Source organism: Tachypleus tridentatus, chromosome 7, assembly GCF_004210375.1.
Source record: "Tachypleus tridentatus isolate NWPU-2018 chromosome 7, ASM421037v1, whole genome shotgun sequence".
Taxonomy (NCBI): Eukaryota; Metazoa; Arthropoda; class Merostomata; order Xiphosura; family Limulidae; genus Tachypleus; species Tachypleus tridentatus.
In genome coordinates, this window is record NC_134831.1 from 93,526,925 (window position 1) to 93,552,869 (window position 25,945).

At 34.1% G+C, this 25,945-nt stretch overlaps 1 protein-coding gene across 2 annotated transcripts in view; it reads left to right on the forward strand.

The window, feature by feature from the left end:
• Positions 1-24,343, forward strand: part of LOC143256207 (RYamide receptor-like) — a 49,429-nt gene extending 25,086 nt beyond the window's left edge. The window contains exons 2-5 of one of the 2 annotated variants that reach the window (XM_076513088.1): positions 14,383-14,483; positions 17,208-17,298; positions 19,654-19,798; positions 21,971-24,343. In XM_076513088.1, the coding sequence (XP_076369203.1) occupies positions 14,383-14,483; positions 17,208-17,298; positions 19,654-19,798; positions 21,971-22,032 (399 nt within the window). In that variant the 3' untranslated portion in view covers positions 22,033-24,343. Of the gene's footprint in view, positions 1-14,382; positions 14,484-17,207; positions 17,299-19,653; positions 19,831-21,970 lie in introns of both variants that reach the window. The other variant, XM_076513089.1, reaches the window with a different exon arrangement.
• Positions 24,344-25,945: the final 1,602 nt, after the last annotated feature.

A 25,945-nucleotide genomic window follows, 5' to 3' on the forward strand; every position in this document is an offset into this window, starting at 1 on the left:
ACAAGCTTTCATGTGACTCTGCATGGATCCAACAAACCTCCGTATGACATGTAGTAGAGATCCATCAACAGGATCCATCTGAACAAAACAGAAAATTTGTCGACCTCCAACTTAGGTGAAGATCAATCCACAAACTTCGAAGTACTATTGTATTTATATAGATAAATAGTTACATGGAGATTCATCAGATAGTACTATTGTATTTATATAGATAAGTAGTTACATGGACATATAACAAACAGTACTATTGTATTTATATAGATAAATAGTTACATGGAGATTCATCAGATAGTACTATTGAATTTATATAGATAAGTAGTTACACGGAGACACAACAGACACTCACTATCATTATATCTATATAGATAAGTAGTCACATGGAGACACAACAGACAGTACTATTGTATTTATATAGATAAGTAGTTACATGGACATATAACAGACACTTACTATCATTATCTTCATGTAGATAAATAGTTACATGGAGACACAACAGACACTTACTACCATTATATTTATATAGATAAGTAGTTACATGGACATATAACAGACACTTACTATCATTATATTCATGTAGATAAATAGTTACATGGAGACACAACAGACAGTACTATTGTATTTATATAAATAAGTAGTTACATGGACATACAACATACAGTTACTATCATTATATTCATGTTGATAAATAGTTACATGGAGACACAACAGACAGTACTATTGTATTTATATAGATAAGTACAGTGGTACCTCAGTTCTCGAACTTAATCCGTTCCAGAAGGCTGTTCGAAAACCGAATCAAATTATTTTCCGTAAGAAATACTGTAAATTAAATTAATCCGTTACAGACCTCCAAAAATTATGAATTATGAAGCATTTTAAGTTAAAATATTGCTTATTTATACCTGTATAATAATACTTACATGTCAACCACAAAAACTATAAACACAATAAAAAAGCACAATAAATGAAAATTTAACTGCACTTTACCTGTGCTGAGGAGAGCTGATGGCGTAAGTGAAAGGTGGTGAGAAACGTGGAGAGTAGGAGGGTTATTATTGTTTGGAAGGGAAGTCACCTTCCATAAAAACGTCAGGTAACTCTCCTTCTGGGTTTTTTACTCTTTTCTGTCTCTTTGCACTGCTACAACCTGCTTGAGACTCACTGGACCTATTTCTCATTAAAAACTTGTCTAATGAGGTTTCTTTCTGCCTGCATTCTAAAATGTTTCTGAAGTAAGACTTGGCATTATCATTGAAAAGGTTTATGCTGCAGTTTGCTACAGCTTTATCAGGGTGAAATTTTTCCACAAAACTTTGTAACTTTCCCCATTTTCCACACATTTCCTTGATTAGTGAACTAGGAACATCCTCCCTTCCCTCCTCCTCATCTGAAGACACTTCCTCAGTTGCCTTCTGTTGCTGCTCCTTCTGAAGGTCTTGGAGTTCTTCCATGGTGAGCTCAGTGTTGTGGTCTTCCGCCAACTCCTCCACATCATCACCACTCACATTGAAGCCCATACACTTGTCTAGTGAGACAATATCCTCGACAACAGGCTCAGTCTCAAAGCCTTCAAAATCTCTATCTGCTACTGAGTCTGACCACAATTTCTTCCAGGCTGAGTTCATGGTTCTTAAAGACACTTCCCTCCAGGCTTTTTCTATGATCCTCAAGCAATGGAAGATATTAAAGCGATTTTCCAGAATTCTCTGAGGGTTAACTCTGTGTCAGAGGTCATTTCAAAGCACCTTTGAAACAGTGCTTTGGTGTAGAGTTTCTTAAAGTTCGATATGACCTGGTGGTTCATGGGCTGAATGAGAGGAGTCGTGTTAGGGGGCAAGAGCTTCACCATAATGAAACTGTGCTCCTCCACCAACCCGTCCTCCAAGCCTGGTGGGTGAGCAGGTGCATTGTTCATCACAAGAAGGGCCTTTAGTGGCAACTGTTTTTCCGTGAGTTAATTCTTTACACTTGGGGCAAACACTTCATGGACCCACTCCATAAAAAATTGCCTGGTCACCCATGCTTTACTATTAGCCCTCCATATGACATTTAGTTTACTTTTCAGGACATTATTTTTCTTAAAAACCCTCGGGTTCTCAGAATGGTACACAAGCAAAGGCTTAAGTTTTAAGACCCCACTTGCATTACTACATAACAATAGAGTTAGCCTGTCCTTCATTGGCTTGTGTCCTAACAGTGACTTCTCCTCCTTGGTGATGTAGGTCCTCTTTGGCATCCTCTTCCAAAAGAGGCCTGTCTCATCACACTTGAACACTTGTTGGGGAATAAAACCCTCAACTTCTGCATCGTCCTTAAATTCCCTAACAAATTTATCAGCAGCATCTTTGTTAGAACTGGCACCCTCCCCATGTTGCCATTTCTCTCCCTAAATTTTTCACACCACCCCCTATTAGTCTTAAAGGCATCATTTGTATCAGCACTTGTTCCAGGGGTGTTTTTCAGGAGGTCAGCATTCAACTGCTTTGCTTTCTCACAAATGATGGTCTCAGAAATGCTATCACCAGCTAAGTGTTTTTTCGTTTACCCAAATCAACAACAGTTTTTCTACCTCTTCCATTGTTTGTGATCTTTGTTTCGTAAGCACTGTCACTCCTTTTGCAATATCAGCTCCTTTGATGACCTCTTTATTTTTCAGTATGGTGCAGACTGTAGACTTTGCCATATCAAACTGTGTGGCAAGGTCAGACACGCGAACACCACTCTCATACTTCGCTATGAGATCTTTTTTTTCACCTCTATTGTGGCTCTAACAACTTTTCTTTTTGGTTTACTGCTTTCATTATCCTTCTTTGACCCAAAGGTGGCTTATTTAATCAGAATATTTAGAAAAACAACAAAACAAAAAGAAAAACGAGAACGTTCACATCAGATTTTAGCGGGGGTGTGGACTGAGCGACAGGTGCGGGTAAAATGTTTTGGGCAAGCTTGGCGTGGGCCGAAAATGGTCGTTCGGGTCATCATTCGGGTTATTTCGGGGGTCCGGGCCACGACAGCTTGGTTCGGGAACCGAGTTTATGTTCGACAACCGAGACATTTTTTCTCAAACAATATGTTCTAAAACCGAATTGTTCGAGAAGGGAATCGTTCGAGAACCGAGGTACCACTGTAGTTATATGGAAACACAACAGTAAGTACTATACTATTTATATAGATAAGTAGTTACATGGACATACAACAAACATTACTATTACATTTGTATACATAAGTAATTGTATGGTCATACAACATATAGTACTATTTAGTTATTTGCTTATATGGTCTATGGTTGTTTATCAGTAGTATGTATATACGGTCTATGTTAGTTTATTTATATATAAATATACATACACATATATCTTGAGTTTATTTGTTGATATAACTGGTCTATGTGACTTTTTGTTTCTCTTTGTGTGTAGTTAGCTTATTAACAGTGACATCGGACATATGTTCAACCATTTTATGTATCTATGGTAATGCGGTTTCATTCTTAAAAGATAACACGTTAAGCCAGGGTTCGCCTGCTAGAACCAGTTCTTTAAGATTTTAGGTTCTTTCTCAGTTAAATTGCTAATCTAATAATTACAATCAACGCCACGTGTTGCTTTCTAGTGTAAATAATAAAAAGTTTCACATTAACTCTTTTCCTCTATATTCAAACATGTTAAATTAAGTAGTCGTATGAATTGTGTGGTTAACTTAGGATTTTGCAATCGGAAGACCATTGACGCTACAAGCTTGAATCTTCAAGCCACGGATCAACGTTCTGGGCCATTCTGCTTCAATTTAACCCGTAACGAATAGTTTAATAAACGAAATATCGCAGTATATAATACTTTAACTCGTATAATTCTTTACAAAGAACGTGTAACTATGGGGAGTGTAATTTCTCAGCATCACGTGACATAGCAGCGCGAGATTGTCGGATAACCACAGTTTTGGTTAATAAGAAAGCAAAAACAAAACTATTATTTACTCGTCTTAATATGTATATTAAATAACGTCTCACTAGTGTAAAATTCGAGTTTCCGCACGAATTGAGGAGAGACTTACAAATTCTTATTCCAATTGCTAGTTATCTGAAACTTGAAAATGAAATAAATTATGACAACAGAATTGTAGCTGGTCGAAGTTTGACTTGAAGCGCGTTATTAACACAAACAGTTGAGTCATGACATGCACAAAGAATAATAGTATGTTTATATAGTTTTCTTTATTTAATAAAAATTCTAAGCTTAATCTATATAAAAAAATTAAACATCGATTATGGTCAATATTCATTATTTATTTTTTTTAATTTTTTCCTGTTCCCTTCCCTCTATTGGCGGAAACGCAGGAAGCTGTCAATAACGTGAGTAACATTAAACCTACATTTTATATCATAAATTTCAAATTTCTAAATTTGTTCCAATCTGTAAATAATGTTAGGCATTTAATATTAACGATAATTGTAAACTTGTTGCCTTACAAATATTTATTGTAACCACGCTTTCCAGTCATACAAAACTATACCAACAATACTTTTAAGAACTAAGTTCAGCGGTCGTTTAGGCCTTTACCAACAATACAACGGTCACCAAGGCCTTCACTAACAATATTATTTAAAGTTATCGTAAGCAGAAGACAAAACACTATTTAGTATCAGGCATTCATTATTGTCAGTGTTTAATTTGAATAGATTATTAAAACAGGAATTATGTGTAATTTCTGATTACAACCACACGCAGATGGGTGTTTCTGTATTATTATATGAATATTTAAATTAATGTATTTTAGTACAACGAAACGTACGTAGATCCTGAAGAAGGTTAGTCGACTATTTGAAAGCACACTAGTTTTCAAATTATATTTTATTGGTGATTGCTATGCAAGAACTCTTTTTATTGTCACATAGAAGTTAACAATCATGTTTGTTTTTCAACACAATGCACTTACGTAACCTAGAAAATTGTGCTTCTGACGTATCAAAGAATGAATAATAAATACAATTAAGTCTTTGTGACGTGTGATTAGGTGAACTGGTTTGGTTTATTTTGAACTTAGCTCAAAGCTACTCGAGGACTACCTGCGCACTGCAACACTATCCATAGCAGAAAGGAAACTGAAACCACATTAAAAAAGAATTGAAGAATATTGTCAAATATATTGTACCAAAATTAATGTCCCCCAAAAAACCGATTAATAGTCTTCTAAAATCAAGAAAGATCCATCAAAACTGTATATGAATGGAACAGACCACAACAACAGCCAAATTCCTGGTATTAACGTGGGCTAATCATATGTAAATAATATGCAAACAAAAAGCTGGCAACTTTCGAATTATGTACGGAGGTGTGAACGGTATTAACAACAGAACCTCACCGAACAACATAATTAAAATATACAAAGCATACATTCGCCCAGTCATAGAATATACGTGTCTGGCATAGATAAACATAACACCACACGACATAAGAAAAACAAATTATAAAGATTACATAATTTAGTATTAACCACAACATACAGAGTACCGAGACCCATTTCATCAAATTTCTTAAAGAATATGTCAACATACAAAGACATTGACTGACACATATATTATTTACTAAATTAGTTTTCGCAAAGTTGGCACAGAATGACCTGTTAGTGAATTAGATCTCTACTGCACGCATGATGTGGAAGGTGTTAAGTACCCGCTAATATATATATAAAAAATAAACATTTCAAAAGGTACCACCTTATAATAGATTGAGGTAATTTACAATAGTTTCTAAAGCTGTCTTGATAGCATTATTTAGGGTGTCTGAAAATTCTCTCAAGGAGGTAAAAACGTTACTGAAAGTGGATATTACACTAAAAACTTCTTGCTAAAGTATACAGGGCTTTGTAATAACAAACATCCACTGAATATTGCAATAATTGTCTATATAAATACGATTCTACCTTTCAAAGTGAATGCATGTTCGATGACGGAGATTTACGCTCGCGATTTGACAAAAAGAGAACGTTTTGAATACGAAAACATTGTTTCACTAAAAGAGTTTCAGCTATCTCCTCACGTGTCGAAATCTTAACTTATCGTTCTGAATGCCATATCTTAATAAAGTAAGAAGTTTGAAAGAAAGCTTTATTTGGGGTTAGGTATTTTAAAAGCAGGTGCCGTTAACCAGAGAACACTGCTACTGTCGGGTATCTTTACAGGGTTTTTACTAACATACGGTTGTTCATAAACTGTGCACCTGTAGAAACATTTCTACAATTTAAAATTCACCTATATAAGTAAGTTCAAGTGTATAAATATTAAAAACGCGCTTAAGATAGTAAAATTATGTTCCCTAGTTGATAAATAAGTGTATTTATTAAATCCTAGTTTTTGTAGCATTTGTTACAAGACCTGTATATATCAGGTGCAATATGGCGACGTGTATTAAAACATCGGGAAATTAAAATAGTATTGTGCAGTTCATAAAATCCTAAACAAAGGTTCTGTCTTCTTATTTCACAGTTCTACACGTCTAATTGGATTTTAAAATAAATTTTATATCTTTCTAGACATACAAGTCTAATAGGCCTAACATTTGTGATAAAAAATAACTTCCGTTTCAAATGTTTCTTTCCATGCCCTTGTTAAGTTATCTATTTGATATTTCACATCTGTATTTTACGTACCAAATGTCACTGCCCAAGAGGTCTTTCGTTCATAACCAGAAGCAGTCAGCTAAACAGGATCATACGTATATGATGTACATTGAAGGATTGAGAATTGATGATTTTTGTATTCGTACCCCCAGAAGGTGTTTCATGTTGTTAAGAAATGAGCATTCTTTGTTCACACGAGAGGTGTGTATCTATACATTGCTGTAATTTCGGAACTGCAAAGCTTGTTTACTGTTATATGTACTCCAGTTCTCACTATTATGTCAAAACTAGCCTTCTTTTATTGTTTTGAATAAAAGCTGTGCATAAAACAGTACTGTATATATCTGACAGACAGTTCATTAGATAATTAAAACATACTGTATATATCTGACAGATAATTAATTACATAATTAAAACATACAGTACATATCTGACAGATAATTCATTACATAATTAAAATGTACTGTGTATATCTGACAGATAATTCATTACATAATTAAAACAATACTGTATATATCTGACAGATATTCTTTATCTTTGTATCCATACGATAGATAACCTTTCATCTGATTAGAAGAAGAGTTTATTCTTCTGACAGATAATCTACTATCTGTTTAAAATAATTTGTATGCTTCTGACAGATAAATCGTTATCTGATTAAGACTAGATTTGATCCTTCTGATAAATAACCTTTTACCTGATTAAAACAGACATTATTCTTCTAAGAGATAATTCATTATCTGATTAACACAATACAATGTTCATTTTACAGATAATTTATTATTCGATTAAAACAAAACATTACTATTCTCACAGATAATCAATCTTCTAATTAAAACAAGGTTGTATCTTTTTGAGATAAAACCTTTTAATTAATTAAGAACAAAATTTTATACTTCTGACGGATAATCTATTATCTGATTAACAAAAGATTGTTTCTTTCTGAAAGATAATCCATTATCAGATTAAATCAAGATTGTGTCCATCTGACAGATAATGGATTTAATTCTTCTTACTCATAATCCTTTAACTGGTTAAAACGATATTTTTTATTCTGACAGATAATCTGTAATCTGATTAAAACAAGACTTTATTTTTCTGACAGATAATCTATTATCTGATTCAAACCAGATTGTATCCTTCTTACATAATATTTTTCTGATTAAAAATATTTTATCCTTTTGACAGATAATCCATTATTTTATTACAACAAGATTGTACCCTTCTAAGTGATAGTTCTTTACCTTAAAAACAATATTTTAATTCTGTGGTAGACAATTCTTTACCTTATTAAAACAATAAATTTATCCTTCTGACAGATACTTCTTTAACTGATTAATGTAAGACTGTATCCTTTTGACATATAATTCTTTAACTGATTAATGTAAGACTGTATCCTTTTGACAGATAATTCTGTAACTGATTAATGTAAGACTGTATCCTTTTGACAGATAATTTTGTAACTGATTAATGTAAGACTGTATCCTTTTGACAGATAATTCTGTAACTGATTAATGTAAGACTGTATCCTTTTGACAGATAATTTTGTAACTGATTAATGTAAGATTGTATCCTTTTGACAGATAATTCTGTAACTGATTAATGTAAGACTGTATCCTTCTGACAGATAATTCTGTAACTGATTAATGTAAGACTGTATCCTTTTGACAGATAATTCTGTAACTGATTAATGTAAGACTGTATCCTTCTGACAGATAATTATTTGACTGATTCATGTAAGACTGTATCTTTCTGATAGATAATTTTGTAACCTTTTGATAAATAATTCTTTAACTGATTAATGTAAGACTGTATCCTTCTGATAGATAATTTTGTAACCTTTTGATAAATAATTCTTTAACTGATTAATGTAAGACTGTATCCTTTTGATAGATAATTTTTAACTGATTAATGTAAGACTGTATCCTTTTGATAGATAATTCTGTAACTGATTAATGTAAGACTGTATCCTTTTGAAAGACAATTTTTAACTGATTAATGTAAGACTCTATCCTTTTGACAGATAATTCTTTTACTGATTAATTAAAATACTGACTGTATCCTTCTGACAGATAATTCTGTAACTGATTAATGTAAGACTGTATCCTTTTGACAGATAATTCTTTAACTGATTAATGTAAGAGTGTATCCTTTTGATAGATAATTTTTAACTGATTAATGTAAGACTCTATCCTTTTGACAGATAATTCTGTAACTGATTAATGTAAGACTGTATCCTTTTGACAGGTAATCATTTATTATATTGAAACAAAATATTATTATTCTCACAGATAATTATTTCCCAGATTAATGCAAGTTAATTCATTGCCTAATTAAAAAAGTGACTGTACTATTGACCTTTCTAAAACATACGTAGCTTTTAAATAAGTGTGGCCTCTTTTAATATACAATCATTATTAATTTATTTGATATTTCTAAGATACTTAAATTATTGATGGATTTGATCTTATCTTTCAAATACACATAATATCAAGTAGTTCCTTCTATTTTAAATAGTACAATATCGAATAGTATAATTTTTGTTAAATGCGTGTATTATCGTGATGTTTGATCGCTTGAAAATAGTACAGATTTGAGGTTTAATCCTTTTCAGAGTGTCTACACTGTTGTGTAGTTTGGTGTTAATTTGAGCAACTTTAACAGTAAACGTTATTTTATTTTCAACCTGAATTTCATTATTATTATTATTATTATTTAAAGTAATAACAAATATAATGATTTTAGTCTCTGAATGTCCCACAGCGCTCTGAGGTTAATAATGATACATAAAGCCCCCCGTTAGTACAGCGATAAGTCTCACGCTAAAATCAGGGGTTCGATTCCCCTCGGTGGGCTCAGCAGAGAACCCGATATAGCTTTGTTGTAAGAAACCACACGCAAACACACACTCTGAATATCGTATTATAATCTCATTGGTCACCAGAAACGCGTCTCTGGTAATTATTAATTCGTGTTTTTCGAATTTTTTGCGTGTTTTTTTCAAGTACGATTATCATAAAAAGGTTAATAACCTCTTCAAATTAAGTATTTGCAATAGATTATTACTGTGTGTAACCTGCTTCCAGCAACTCCTCGAGTTTATTTTTGGTAACCACGGACGTTTGGGAACAAGTTACCTATTCTGGCGCATGCGCGTTAGCACCGTTCAATTAGTTTAAAATGCACAAACAGTGCTAGCCACAATCCAAATTATTCGTCGTGTGATTAAATTTGACAGTCCCTCGACTAAGTCACGAGCGCTAAAGGATTTGCATCCGAGGAGTTTCATTATAACAAACAGCAACTAAAACAACTTGAAACTGTTGCTTAAGGTATAAATTATGAACGTTCACTACGCTCTTGAGCGAAAATAAAATAACATGGAATTTGTAATCGGATGAAAGGTGATCAACTGAAATTGTTAACATCATAATTTATTTATTACACATTTTAAGTCTCTTGTTGCTACATTACTGAAGCGTTATAATGCATTTATTAACGATTCATAAGAATTATCTTGTACTTTGCAGTTACGAATTTAAAAATAATTTTACTTATATGCTATAGAAACTTTTTATTAAACTCTATTTTCGCTGTAACATATTAGGTAATTTCATACTGAATGCTTGTTTGTTTTGTTTTTTGAATTTCGCACAAAGCTACTCGAGGGCTATCTGTGCTAGCCGTCCCTAATTTAGCAGTGTAAGACTAGAGGGAAGGCAGCTAGTCATCACCACCCACCGCCAACTCTTGGGCTACTCTTTTACCAACGAATAGTGGGATTCACCGTCACATTATAACACCCCCACGGCTGGGAGGGCGAGCATGTTTTGGCGCGACGCGGATGCGAACCCACAACCCTCAGATTACGAGGTCGCACGCCTTAACATGCTTGGCCATTGCCGGGCCCATACTGAATGCATGATTGGGTATTTCTGATACGCTAAGTGGCCCTGCTAGAAGGTTAAATACATAATATTAAATGGTTCGTTAGATGGTTAGCTACAGGATATTAAATGGTCCTTAAGATGATAGTTAAAATCTGTATAACTCAGTTATGCGATATATTCTGAACGTTTGAAGTTTATATATAATTATATAGACATATATGTGTGTATTGGACTTGAAAAGGTGCAGTACACAAGCAACTTTTGTTAGTAGGAAATGGTGTTAATGGTGTTATCTTCGTGTAAACCTTGATGGACGATTTCAACAGCAACATCACATCATCAATATACATGTTTGTCACTGTTGTGTAATATACATGTTTGTCACTGTTGTGTAATATACATGTTTGCCACTGTTATGTTTTCTTTTATCCGATTAAGTGAAGTTGAAAAATTATTTTATTTTGTTTTTACGTCACTATATAATAAACTCGCAATAAGTTTATTCTTTAGCATATAATCCAGTTTATATGGACCGTCTATGGATTTTAGTTACATATCTAAACATTTTCTGTAAGTTATTTACTTACTAAGATATTCTCTGGGTACTAGTTACATATCTAAACATTCTCTGTATGTTGTTTACTTACTAAGATAGTCTCTGGGTACTAGTTACATATCTAAACATTCTCTGTAAGTTGTTTACTTACTAAGATAGTCTCTGGGTACTAGTTACATATCTAAACATTCTCTGTATGTTGGTTAGTTACTAAGATAGTCTCTGGGTACTAGTTACATATCTCAACATTCTCTATAACTTGGTTACTAACTAAGGTAGTCTCTGGGTACTAGTTACATATCTAAACATTCTCTGTATGTTGGTTAGTTACTAAGATAGTCTCTGGGTACTAGTTACATATCTAAACATTCTCTATAACTTGGTTACTAACTAAGGTAGTCTCTGGGTACTAGTTACATATCTAAACATTCTCTGTATGTTGGTTAGTTACTAAGATAGTCTCTGGGTACTAGTTACATATCTAAACATTCTCTGTAACTTGGTTACTTACTAAGATAGTCTCTGGGTGCTAGTTACATATCTAAACATTCTCTGTAACTTGGTTACTTACTAAGATAGTCTCTGGGTACTAGTTACATATCTAAACATTCTCTATAACTTGGTTACTTACTAACATAGTAAACATTCTCTGGGTACTAGTTACATATCTAAACATTCTCTGTATTCTTGGTTACTTACTAAGATAGTCTCTGGGTACTAGTTACATATCTAAACATTCTCTGTAACTTGGTTACTTACTAAGATAGTCTCTGGGTACTAGTTACATATCTAAACATTATCTGTATGTTGGTTAGTTACTAAAATAGTCTCTGGGTACTAGTTACATATCTAAACATTCTCTGTAACTTGGTTACTTACTAAGATAGTCTCTGGGTACTAGTTACATATCTAAACATTATCTGTATGTTGGTTAGTTACTAAAATAGTCTCTGGGTACTAGTTGCATATCTAAACATTCTCTGTAACTTGGTTACTTACTAAGATAGTCTCTGGGTACTAGTTACATATCTAAACATTCTCTATAACTTGGTTACTTACTAAGGTAGTATCTGGGTACTAGTTACATATAAACATCTAAGAAACATTCTCTGTAACTTGGTTACTTACTAAGATAGTCTCTTGGTACTAGTTAGATATCTAAACATTCTCTGTAACTTGGTTACTTACTAAGATAGTCTCTGGGTACTACTTACATATCTAAACATTCTCTGTAACTTGGTTACTTACTAAGATAGTCTCTTGGTACTAGTTAGATATCTAAACATTCTCTGTAACTTGGTTACTTACTAAGATAGTCTCTGGGTACTAGTTACACATCTAAACATTCTCTGCAACTTGGTTACTTACTAAGATAGTCTCTGGGTGCTAGTTACATATCTAAACATTCTCTGTAACTTGGTTACTTACTAAGATAGTCTCTGGGATTATGTTACTAATTATTTGTGTATATTTCTTGTATTTTGTTTCCCTAAAATAAGTTACTTATTTTGTCAGTTCCAGATGTTTAAGTATTCCTTCATCTAATCGCTGAGACTTACCTAGTCTAGAAGGTATAGATAGTTCTCTAAAGTTTCCGTTCCTTCTCACCGGTTTGGTAACTTTACAAACCACACCACAATCTCTTAGTTATTATCCTGGGTTTATTTCCGTTCTAATCATCGTGCGCTCTTAACCCGTTAATTACCCAATATTGGATTATACTACGTGTAGTAAAGATCTGACCAAGTACATTGAAATGAATCACTCACTGCTGTTGTAAGATACGTAGGTAACTCATACAGCCATGAAAGAAATGTTTGGTTTATTTTTGAATATCGCGCAAAGCTACACGAGGGCTATCTACACTAGCCCTCTCTAATTTAGTAGCGAAAGCAAGCTAGTCATCATCACCCACCACCAACTCTTCAACTACTCTTTTACTAACGAATACTGGGATTGATAGTAACATTATAAAGTTCCCATGATTGAAAGAATGAGCATGTTTTGTAGGACGGAGATTCGAACTCGCGACCCTCACATTGCGAGTCAAGCGCCCTAGCCATCTGGTTATAACAGAGGGATCCTTAACATTTGTTAAAAAGTCGAATAAAGAAGCAAATGAACCCGACTGATAAGTTTAGGGTAAAAACAAGAATGGTATATGTATTTACTTTAAAACACCTGAATGTTGTCCACGGTGTGGTCCACTACTATAGAAAGTAAAAACAAGAATGGTGTATGTATTTACTTTAAAACACCTGAATGTTGTCCACATTGTGGTCCAGTACTATAGAAAGTACTTTAAAAACCTGAAAATGGTTCAGTGTATGTATTTACTTTAAAACACCTGAATGTTGTTCACAGTGTGGTTCAGTACTATAGAAAGTAAAAACAAGAATGGTGTATGTATTTACTTTAAAACACCTGAATGTTGTTCACAGTGTGGTTCAGTACTATAGAAAGTAAAAACAAGAATGGTGTATGTATTTACTTTAAAACACCTGAATGTTGTCCACATTGTGGTCCAGTACTATAGAAAGTAAAAACAAGAATAGTGCATGTATTTACTTTTAAACACCTGAATGTTGTCCACAGTATCATCCAGTACTATAGAAATTAAACAACAGCTTTTGCTAAGACTTGCAAATGTTTATAATAGTACGTGATTGATATAATATAAATATATACGTAATTAATACAGTATATATATAACTGTGTGTGTATTACTTAATGAAATGAATTTATGTTTACTGGCCTTTATAAAAGACATCCTAAACACTCAAAAGTTTAAGTACTTAAAGCATGAATATCTTTCAGACAGAGAAATAAAGGTTTTATTGAACAAACTTTTAGTGACCGAGTTCGAATAATGTAGTTTATTGAAGGTTTCATTGAAAGACAAGTTCGTTATATCGTATATGAAGACGTACTATTTTTGACTAAAAATTAAATCTATCATTTCATGGCAAGCGATGCCTTGTTTTGTTTATATCGTATATGAAGACGTACTATTTTTGACTAAAAATTAAATCCATCATTTCATGGCAAGCGATGCCTTGTTTTGTTTATTTTGATGTGGCTGTGGTGTTTTCTTAGAGTTAGGAAGTAAGTTACGAAAGTTATTTTCTAAAGATACGTACGTGTAAGGCTTAACGGAGAATATTCATAAACCCATTTTTGTTTCGTTTTTTTAAAGTTGTAATCAAACCCAGTTCAAGTTATATTTTCACGTGCCTGTGTCGTTCAAACTGATACCGATTAACTATTCTAAACGGAGTTATTACACTGCACGAGAATAACCTAAATTTTGCACATTTTCAGGTCATCAAAATGCTTGTTATAGTTGTGGTTCTTTTCGCCCTCTGCTGGCTACCTTTCCAAACCTACAATCTTCTGCAAGAAATATTTCCTGAAATTAATAAGTAAGTGGTTTGATTTGTCTACTAAAATAAATGATTTACCTTTTTTTTTTTGTAATTAAATTAAATTTTCGTTTGATGTTAAATTACCCATAATTCCATATTCAACGACTCGCTTTTCTAGAGCAAGGTAGGGTTAACATATATCCATGAAGCGTTCGTTTTTCACGAGTGAATTTCTGTTTAGTGTTAAATTTTATAAACCAGATTTGTTCTATTATTATTTTATGAATTTTTTACAAAGAATGTGTTGTATCTAATTATATGTTTAAAACCTATTTTTTTTATTTCATGGTAAATTAACGTGTAATAAAATATTTGGTAGTTCGCACTCATTTTATTTGCGTACAAAATTAGCAATTAGAGAACATTCTAGAAAAACTTGCTGACAACACCTTGCAAACTTGTATATATTAAGTTCTTGTTGTCGTCACACGTGTCTTCAGGAAACTTGTCTAACCATGTATATATATATATGTGTGTTATAAATAAAGAGGTATGTGTGTGGTCGTACAAAATTCTCTGACAAAGTGATGGTTTTGAAACGTTGTGCCGTCAACGACTCACTAGTTGTGTGTGCTCACAATACGGTATCGTTAGTTTACAGACTGACGGTTCAGATTTTACGATATATGTATCACATCCTGATGATGGGGAAATGTAATCAATACGATATTCATCTCTCTACAAACTCACCTGAACTTGAAGGATCAACTATTAACAAACACACATTTATCTCGTGCTGAACTACGTCATTCGTTTTCGCTGATTTTTCATTTCACAACGTTTTCAAAATGATGTTTAAAATCCAAGTGAAGGCTTAATCACAATATAATTATGATTACCTACAGTGTTCTATTAACCTGTCCTCTTTCGGGACAACCATTTCCCAGTATGTATGCGACTATACTGAAAAACTGTAGGATGTAAAACTTGTGACTATTGTAAAACTATAAGGTGGATTATGTATACGACTATAATGTAAAAGTGTAGGATATAATACGTGTGACTATTGTAAAACTGTAAGGTGGATTATGTATGTGACTATACTGTAAAACTGTAAGGTGGACTATGTATGTGACCATACTGTAAAATTGTATGATGTAATATATGTGACAATACTGTAAAACTGTAGGATGTAATATACCTAACTACTGTAAAACTGCAGGTTGTATTATTTATGTTACTGTACTGTAAATTGCGTGACTTAAGTATATTTTATCTGATTAAGAACATATAGGCTAAGTACAATATCACAGGTTATAAACAACAGGTATATTTAATACGTTTCATAAGACCTAAGCCTTCTCGCTTTCATCCAGTTTTTCGTACCAGCAGACAGCAAGTTTAAAGCTCTCGCCCACACATTTTCTTCTAAATCGATTTTAAGTTGAAATGGTGAAGTTATATTGTATTTCAATAAATCATCTACAGATATATAAATATTTCTTGTCTTCAAACACTTCGAAAGGCAAATTCTTGTTGTCAAATCGATTTTGTGGTGCCAGCCAGCACTTGGAGTTTCTTTCTGTTACAAATGGTGCACATGGAGTACTCACGGCGACACGTGACAGCTACGAATATCCGTTAATGCAACTTAGACTAAAAACATACCCGTGTTCTATTCTACTTCAAATGAAGTGATACAAACAAAACTAGGATTTATCGTTAGGTTGTGTGGAAAAATCTAAACCTCCTTCCTTACTGGATCACCTGCTTGTCTGTTGATAAATTGTTTACATTTTTTGCTGACAGTAGATAGATGGTTCACATTTTACACTAAGACGAGTATTTTGAAGACAGTTTAGACAGTGGATCACAAGAAGGGTTAATTTTAGAAGAATGGGGTTTAGTATAGTGGGTTTTCTATGAAAGAAACGTTCGATATCTTTCATTGTATTAAAAGGTCAGCCTTTCTCGTTGTAGGTACAAACTCAAGTTCTTTATGACGGATATTATGTTCACTGGGTGAGACAGAGTTCCAAATTACTAGAAGTTGTGACAACCTAAATTGTTTCATGTATTTTGGAAATAATGGAAGCAGAACTCGTAATTTTTGGGGTTTTGGTTTCAAATGAAGGGTTCGTGGTTGTAATTGCATATAGACATGTCTGACACGTGGATAATGGTTGTATTAGATGTAGATATGGCTGATACTTAGATAGTGGTTATATAGGTATATTTGCCACGTTGACCACCGTAGCTGTCAACCTTTTTCTGTCTCGAGCTGACTGGATGACGTCATTATATCTCAGTACTGGATTTTATAAACTTGTGATAAACTCAGGTTTCATGTTTAACATACTGTAAATAATTCTCTAATTAAATTAGTATCAATTTCTGTATTTCAATATTTTTTTTATGTTGAGCTACGAACATCCAAATTTGTTATGGGAAATTTACATTAAAACAAATGTCATAATAGTATAACACTTATTTTATATATGTAAAACCTGACGATGACTGAAGAAGGTCGAAACGTTGTTCGCTCCTCTACATAGTGCTTGCTCAATCCATACCAGCTGTTTTACATATATATTTTTCTCTACAAGTGGGTTTTCTCATAATCACGGATTAACACTTATTTGCACCACTAAATATTCCATATAATATTTGTATATATAGAAGTAAAAAAGTAGTCTAGAACTTTAACTAATCACCGACTAATCTCGTGAAGAAAGAGACTTGTCTTTCGCTGACGTTCTTTCTCATGTGATTGTGTTTCAGCTATAAATACATCAATGTTATATGGTTCTCCTGTCACTGGCTGGCCATGAGCAATTCCTGCTACAATCCATTTATATACGCCATCTACAACGTAAGTAAAGTAACAACATAAAACGTTCTAAAATTCATTTTATACGATATAACTAAAGTAGCAATGTAAAACGTTCTATATATACATTGTATACGATATAAGTAAAGCAACAACATAAAACGTTCTATAGAAACATTGTGTACGATATAAGTAAACTAGCAATGTAAAACGTTCTATATATAAATTGTATACGATATAAGTAAACTAGCAATGTAAAACGTTCTATATATCCATTGTATACAATATAAGTAAAGTAGCAATGTAAAACGTTTTATATACTCTTCAAAAAAAGAAACGCAAAAGGGATATTTTTTTTATTTTAAAGAGAAATATATGTAATAACGTTACAAGCTCAAAGTATGTGATGTTACACGTGTTAAGGCACTGATTGTCAGACCAAAATGACAATAAAAGTTGTGCACTTTGAAAACGGAGGAAAACATCGGATTTTTTGCCAAAACGCATGCGTGTCCAATAAATTTGTTTGAGAGATCTGCATGTTCTGCAAGTGCAACATTTGCAAAATCTCTATAAAAGTGACGGGTTCTCGATTTCCATAGTTCAGTGTGAAGCCACCGACACGCAATACAGTTACGCCAAGACTGACTGAAGCACAACGCAACAACGCCATTGGTCGCTTGGAAGCAGGCGAATCTCGATCAGATGTTGCCAGAGCTGTGAATGTCCACCCAAGCACCATCACAAGGCTATTGAATCGTCACCAACAACATGGATCAACTCGTGACCGTCCAATCACGTGTGACCACGCCCGCACAAGATCGCTACATCCGGTTACGTCACCTTCGGGATAGGACACCACTGCGACGTCTACTGCCTTAACCATACCAGGGCTGCGTAGGATTTCCGATCAGACCGTACGCAACCGTCTACGATATTCTTAGGCCCCATGTGCAACCCATCATGGTGAACGTCAACGACGTTTTTCAACATGACAACGCCCGTCCTCACACAGCCCGACTCACCACTGTCTTCTTGAGACACCACAACATCAATGTTCTTCTCTGTCCCTCCAAATTACCAGATTTAAACCCCATCGAACATTTTTGGGACGAGTTGGACCGACGTCTGCGACGGCGACAACCTCAACCGCGGACTCTACCTCAGCTTGCAGCAGCTTTGCAGGCTGAATGGACAGCCATTCCACAGGATGTGATCCGTCATCTCATTGCTTCCATGGGCAGGAGATGCCAAGCAGTTATTGATGCTCACGGGGGGCATACTCGTTATTGACGTTGATTGACGTTAAACTTCAACTAGTGAGTGTGGACTTCGCCTTTGCAGACTTTGGATGTTCAGCAGTAAATGTGCAAAGTTTCACACATGTCATACAGAACTACCCGGAATAAACTTGTTAACAATTTGTCTCAGATTTTGCCTTTTGCGTTTCTTTTTTTGAAGAGTATATATACATTGTATATGGTATAACTAAAGTAGCAATGTAAAACGTTCTATATATACATTGTATACGATATAAGTAATATGACAATATAAAACGTTCTATGTATACATTATATACGATATAAGTAATGTAACAATATAAAACCTTCTATATATACATTGTATACGATATAAATACAGTAACTAACTCTCACGTACAATCATACACGTTCCTGTTGTACATTTATTTAAATAGTTGTTATAGTATAGTTGTTTTCTCTAATCGTCTGAATTTTGAATACCCACTTTGTGAAATTATTAATGATTTTTGTTTGTGATGCCATTCGGTAGATGGCGCAGTAAATTTTGTTGCACTCACAGTTGTTGATTATAGTAAGATGTTTTCAAATGTCTTGTACTCTGGAGGTTATGTAATGTTTATGTAGGAATATCATTAATACGTATCCTGTTTTATAGTAACTTATCTTGTGAATTATTCAGCTAGAGATTTTTGTTTAAATACTGAAAAATAAATATGAAACTCAATGAACCGTCGGCTACTTATGACAGATAAAATTCTTCAAACCCGATGTTACTCAATGAGAAGCAGTAAGTCAAATAATAATTTAGGCTTATTTACCTTTATTCTTTTAGTATCTTCATTAGGCTTACGTCTCGTCTGTTCACAAGAATAAATTAACAGTATTAGGGCTGCGTATTCGTTAAATTCTTATATTAATATAAGATTAGCAAGCGAACTGAAAACATCACACGTATAATATAATCTCCAGTACAATAGTTCTGTTTTGTTTCGAATTTTTTTCTTTTGTCCGTGATTGTGATAAGGAGTGAACTTACCTTGACCCGATGTAAACAAAGTGATAGATTATAGGTTGCAAGTTTATCGTTAGTAAGTTTTGTTATTGTAATTTCTGTTCGTTTCGTGTCTCATGTTAGGAGAGGTTCAAGAGGGAATTCAAACACAAGTTCCATAGAAACAGCCATCGCAGACTCCGCCAACAGGAGTTCTTCGAACTGGACAACACGAACACTGTGGTCCTCTCAGTGCGACACTCGATCCGAGGATCCAGGATTGGGCAAAGTGTTTGTCATTTCAGTACTGCCTTATGATTGGTAGATTCTCGTTTTCACTTCAGAAGTGTTTTCGTTACAATTTGTGTTGTGTGTGCAAAAACGGGTCACTTTTATCGATTTGTTCTAAAAAAGTATATACTCTCATTTTAATCTGAGTAAATGAATAGTTTTACAAATGAGCTCTAGAGGGTCTAGTTGTTTAATAAAGATCATGTGAATTTTTAAGACCCACATTCGTTTGATAACGTTTGTAGAAACATAAGTTAGAGATGAAGAAAAAAGAAGTGTTATAGAGCTCTCATCCTGTGACATCTTCCTGTTTAAACAAACAGTAACAAAATTATATCTTAATTTTCACTGCTTTTGATTTGGTAAAAAAATGTTGAATACGTAAAACAATCTCAACACAGATTGTACAGGGCCCGGCGTGTCCAGGTGGTTAAAGTACTTGACTCGTATTCTGAGGGTCGCGGGTTCAAATCCTCGTCACACCAAACATGCTCGGCCTTTCAACCCTGGGGGCGTTATAATGTACGGTCTCTCCCACTATTCGTTGGTAAAAGAATAACCCAAGAGTTGACGGTGAGTGGTGATGACTGGCTGCCTTCCCTCTAGTCTTACACAGTTAAATTAGGAAAGGCTAATGCAGATAGCCCTTGTGTAGCTTTACGCGAAATTCAAAACAAACAAACTAAGCCATTGTACAGCTTTGCGCTGAAACACGAAACAGTAAGACTTGAAACATTGGAAATATATGGATCGACCAAAAACCAATATTTCTATTCCTTGTGATTTCATGGTTAATATGATCATTAATAATAACGTTCTCCCTGATTGGCCATATCCTTACGGAACAGCCAATCATCGATAACATTAGGTGTCTACCTGACAGATTCTCATTTAAGTTTTATCTTTCTTCACATAGAACACGTAATTATTAAACACTTGGTCCGATAAATAATTTAGAAACAAAATTTAACATTATTCAAGTACCTAAATTATTTTAGGTTTGTTTAATGGTACTTGGAAGTGACTTAAAAAGCTTAAGTGATTGTCAAATCTTTGATGTCTTTTTTTGTTAATAGTGTTACAATAAAGCAACAGAAATACAGTAACGCAGGTCTGTAAGGCTGTCTCCGAAGTTTAGCTTTAGTTGTTTTTATTTTCGTAATTTTTACAGGAATTCCCTCAAAATAGTCACGTGATTTATTATAAAATTGAACAGTGACGTCAGTACTATCTTTCTCACATGAGTCTCAATGACTGACAAACACATTTCGGGTTGGCTGCACAAGATGTAGCCCACGTAATATTATACATATTATAAACCCATACAGATATAATGCACAAAGTTACACTTAACAAAACACCATCATCATATATTCCCTTTCCTGTCTTCATGAAACTACTCCACTACTTCCAGATCAGTCTTCAAAATGCCATTTCTTCCACCAATCTCAAGCGTTCTTTGGGAGTTACATAAGGTAGAAAGCTAACTAAGAGTTATTTAAAGTAAAAATTACAATATGTTTGTTCCACGGAGATGTTAGTTATACTCTGAGTTGCCTTGTACAGAATGATGGCACTTGTTAAAGGGATGGTTAGTTACTTTAGGCAGAGCAGTCAGTTGAGAAAAAATAGAATAAAATACAAATTAATGTCTTATGTATATGTTGTTTTGCGCAACATCCTATCTTGGAATCAGAAATCAGCCATCTTAGATTTGTTCCTTTTATACGTTTTTCTTTTTTGGCCAGGTGGGTTAAGGGGTGCGACTCGTAATCTGAGGGTCGCGGGTTTGCATCCCCGTCGCGCCAAACATGCTCGCCCTTTCAGCCGTGGGGGCGTTATAATGTGACCGTCAATCCCACTATTCGTTGGTAAAAGAGTAGCCCAATAGTTGGCGGTGGGTGGTGTGGACTAGCTGCCTTCCCTCTAGTCTTACACTGCTAAATTAGGGACGGCTAGTACAGATAGCCCTCGAGTAGCTTTGTGCGAAATTCAAAAAACAAACAAACAAACTAGATTTTTTTTAATTCAACAGGAAATAATTAATGAAAGTTTAAGTTTATGGAATTTTATATCAAAATTATATTTTTTATGAATTGTGACGTATTTAAATAATTAGTTTTTTACATTTGTTTGTTCCACGTTTTCGCTTGTTTTTGGTTTATTACAGAGTTCAACCTCGAGAGGAAGTACTTCGTTCCTCAAGCACAGATGGCTGTCTCGAACCTGTAATCTTTCTGTACAACTAGAGTCTACTGATTTGGAACCGGATCAACACGTGATTTATCGGGAATCTATTTCATGCGTTTCCCAGTTACTGGTTTCGGGGTATGTGTCTGGTCTTATGAAGACAGAAAGAGAATGACATGGCTTGAGGTATCTTCCAAGACCAAATAATATGTTGTGTCTACTTGTGTCATTTCGTACACTGTAAACAGCTGTACGTGTGTAAGTACTCTTACAAGGTACATGTTTCAAACGTAATCCTAGTATATATGCGTGTGTCTTGCCTAATTTGGACAGTGGAGAGAATATCTGAGAAGATTTCTTAATAAACTGTCTAGAATGGACAATTTCTGGCTGCTGGACCTGATGTAATACATTAACAATGCCTCTCACGTATTCACTTGTACGTCGAATCAGTTTCTTTCAGTGAGTAATGTATGAACTGTTTTTATTTCGTGGTTAGAGGATCAATTGGATATATTGATGTTATTTGTAAAACTTGTTTTACAGCTATTTGTGATGATAACGGTTAGAGAACCTTTTGACGCCATCTGATGAGCGTGTAGCTCAACTTCCCATTTTATTTTTTAACTTATGAAAAGGCCCCGGCATGGCCAGGTGGGCTAGGGTGTTCGACTCGTAATCTGAGGGTCGCGGATTCGAATCCCCGTCGCACCAAACATGCTCGACCGTTCAGCCGTGGGGGCGTTATAAAGTTACGGTCAATCCCACTATTCGTTGGTAAAAGAGTAGCCCAAGAGTTGGCGGTGGGTGGTGATGACTAGCTGCCTTCCCTCTTGTCTTACATTGCTAAATTAGGGACGGCTAGCGCAGATAGCCCTCGAGTAGCTTTGTGCGAAATTCAAAACAACAACAAATAAATTTATGAAAATATTTGAAAAATATAAAAACTCAAACTACGTTAGAAGAGACACGAATTGAATATTTGTTCTGCGAGTTTCTCAGTTATTTGTCTCTTACTTTAGTTTTGTAAATATTAACTTTGCATGAGCGATTCATGAAGTCTGTATGTGCGAGAAAGTTAGCGAGTAAGTGAAATTATTGTTTTAATGTTTCGTTTGAACTTAGGCCTATCAGTAATCTTTATCTCAGCAAAGGTGTAAAACTTATAGTTGAAGAAATAAAACGGTTTCGTTACTGTTAAGAGGACTAAACTTTGCATTATTTTGTCAATGTTGCTCTCAGAATGATCCAAAATATACTGTCCGACGGAAGATGGAGTTACAACAATGTGTTTGTTAAAGTCTCTCTTAATGGTCATGTGAGAATATATACATTGTAAAACAAAACTCGTTTTAAGTAAGGCGCCGGTTGCTTCTTTTGTTAAGGTCTGAATTTCAAAGCTGGCCAAAAGTGTTTGAATCCTTCTTATATCAAAAAATATTTTTTTACACTTTAAGCTATGGATAGACAATAAGAGTGGCATTCAATTCCTAAGAGTAACTGGTGGGAATACGATGCTGCTGATTGGTAGCATTCAATTCCTTAGAATGACTAGTGGGTAGTAGGATGCAGCTGATTGGCTGCCTTAAATCTGATATGTAATACAAAAATTATGAAAGATGGAGAACAGGCTCAGTAACGTTCTCATAAATACAAATTATATTGTTTGTTTGTTTCTCTTGGAGCAAAGTCACATTGAGCTATCTGCTGTGTCCATCTTGGGAAATCGAGTCTCGAATTTCAGCGTTATAAGTGCATAAACTTTACATTGCCCTACTAGTGGACTACAATATATACCTGTTATTTATACGAATTGAAACAAATTTATGTATCTCAGGATGGCTGACATGGGTATTAACCTGAAGATGACCTAGGTAGGTTAAAATGTTGTTCTCTGCTTTATTAGTAAAAGTGTTAATACCCATACCAGCTATCCTGAGATACATTTTTACTTCAGTGGGTTTCTCGTCATCACGAATTACATCAGAAAATAAATTTAATTTCACAAAATATGTTACGCTTATTCTTTCCGAGAAATATTTTATCTCGAGTATTTCGTGTAAAACTAATCGTCATAAAAGTATGTAATCAAGTTGTCATTGGTATTTTATCAAGTGATTTGTTCAGATGTAAGAACTTAATCACGAATTTTAAGGGTTTCGATTTTATTTATCCAAATTAGTTTTAAAAACATCGTTGACGCATTGGTTTGTAATTAATTTAGCTGACAAACCGTATTTTTGACCTAAATCTTACCTCGGTTTATGTTTCTTTACGGTTTTTAGATCACTCGAAAGTGCCGTTCACTAATACAGGTAGCATCACTTCGACATCCTTGAAAGTTTTGAGATATTCAAGATGGCGTCCAAAACAGTTGTCAAAAACTGGAAAATAGCTTCTAAGAGTGACACACTAGTAATTTTGACGTCTATACCTAGATTTATGGGGCCTAAAGAACTCAAATTTGATATTAAAAATAAATTTTGGCTTCTAAAATAATGCTTCCGGTACGTTTGCAGGTTTACAATTCTAAAAACTGCGTTATTAATAAAGAGCAGAGTACAAATAATTACGTGTTTGGTTTTGTGACTAAAAACAATAATAGATTGAGTTATTGTACATGTAATTAGGACTAACCTATACCAGGAAAACTTAAATTTTTAATGTTTCGAATGCATCGAATCATTAGCCAAGTAGCTTCGTCGCTAACTATATTTTCGTCCATAATCCCAATAGTATCACACAAACGTCTTAAGAGATTTAGGCTAGTCTTAAGTGTGTATCCTAATCTACAACGAAAAATAATCTTCATATTTTTAAGTATTATTCCAAAGGAATATATAAACAATTATTTTTAGTATTGCAACTAGCAAAATTTAATAAAAGTAGCCATAGGAATAAAAAATGCAATAGGTCGTTAAAAAAAACAAAAACAGTTGAAATCCATACCACTTTCCAAAACATAAAATCTAAATTACAGGCATTGATATCATTGCAACAACTCAGATCTTAGTTAATCAGTTACGCACTGGAAAAGCGCACCCACTACTGCCATCTGCATTATTTCACTGTAAACTCATCTGGCTATTTAATTATATTTATTTAAATTCACTCACCGTCAATTGCTATCATTTTATTTGAAGTTGACAACAACTAATTATAAACATGTGATTTGTTCCCAGAAGAGCTCCCAAGGGTGGAGACAACTGCCCATGGCCAGGGATAATTACGTTTTTTAATACTATTTAGTTTAGATGTAGAACAAAATGACTAGCTACCGTATTATTAGACCTTGTAACATACACATTTTCTGTAAAAATACCTTGAAAAATTCCTATGTGTCTTCCAAGACAAATGTGATGGATGAAACTTAGGGTCTACTCAAAACGGCCTCTCATACAGATCATAATCTCATTACTTACCAATTACAAGTATTTTCAATAGTATAAAACATTCAGTTTAACTAATATTGTCGTAACCCTCGGCAGTTCTTTTACAGAAAGCTATTTCTGATAGTTTGATGTTATTTAAGTAACGATCTTGCTTAACGTACCGTAACCGTATTTCTGTATTTATACAACCAATACTTTTAAAATCATGTCCGCCCCTCCCCAGCTACCGTGAATATAACAAATAATACAAAAGACAGTGGTTTAAAGAGATATAAGGAGAACTTAATTAAGTGATCAATGTTGAGTCCAAACGTTCTGATCAACTCGGGGAAAGATAATTAAGTGGTCAATGTTTGGGGTCAAATGACCTGTTTCTAGTAAGGAGTAGATAATTAAGTGGTCAATGTTTGGGGTCAAATGACCTGTTTCTAGTAAGTAGATAATTAAGTGCGCAATGTTTGGGGTCAAACGACCTGTTTCTAGTAAGGAGTAGATAATTAAGTGGTCAATGTTTGGGGTCAAATGACCTGTTTCTAGTAAGGAGTAGATAATTAAGTGGTCAA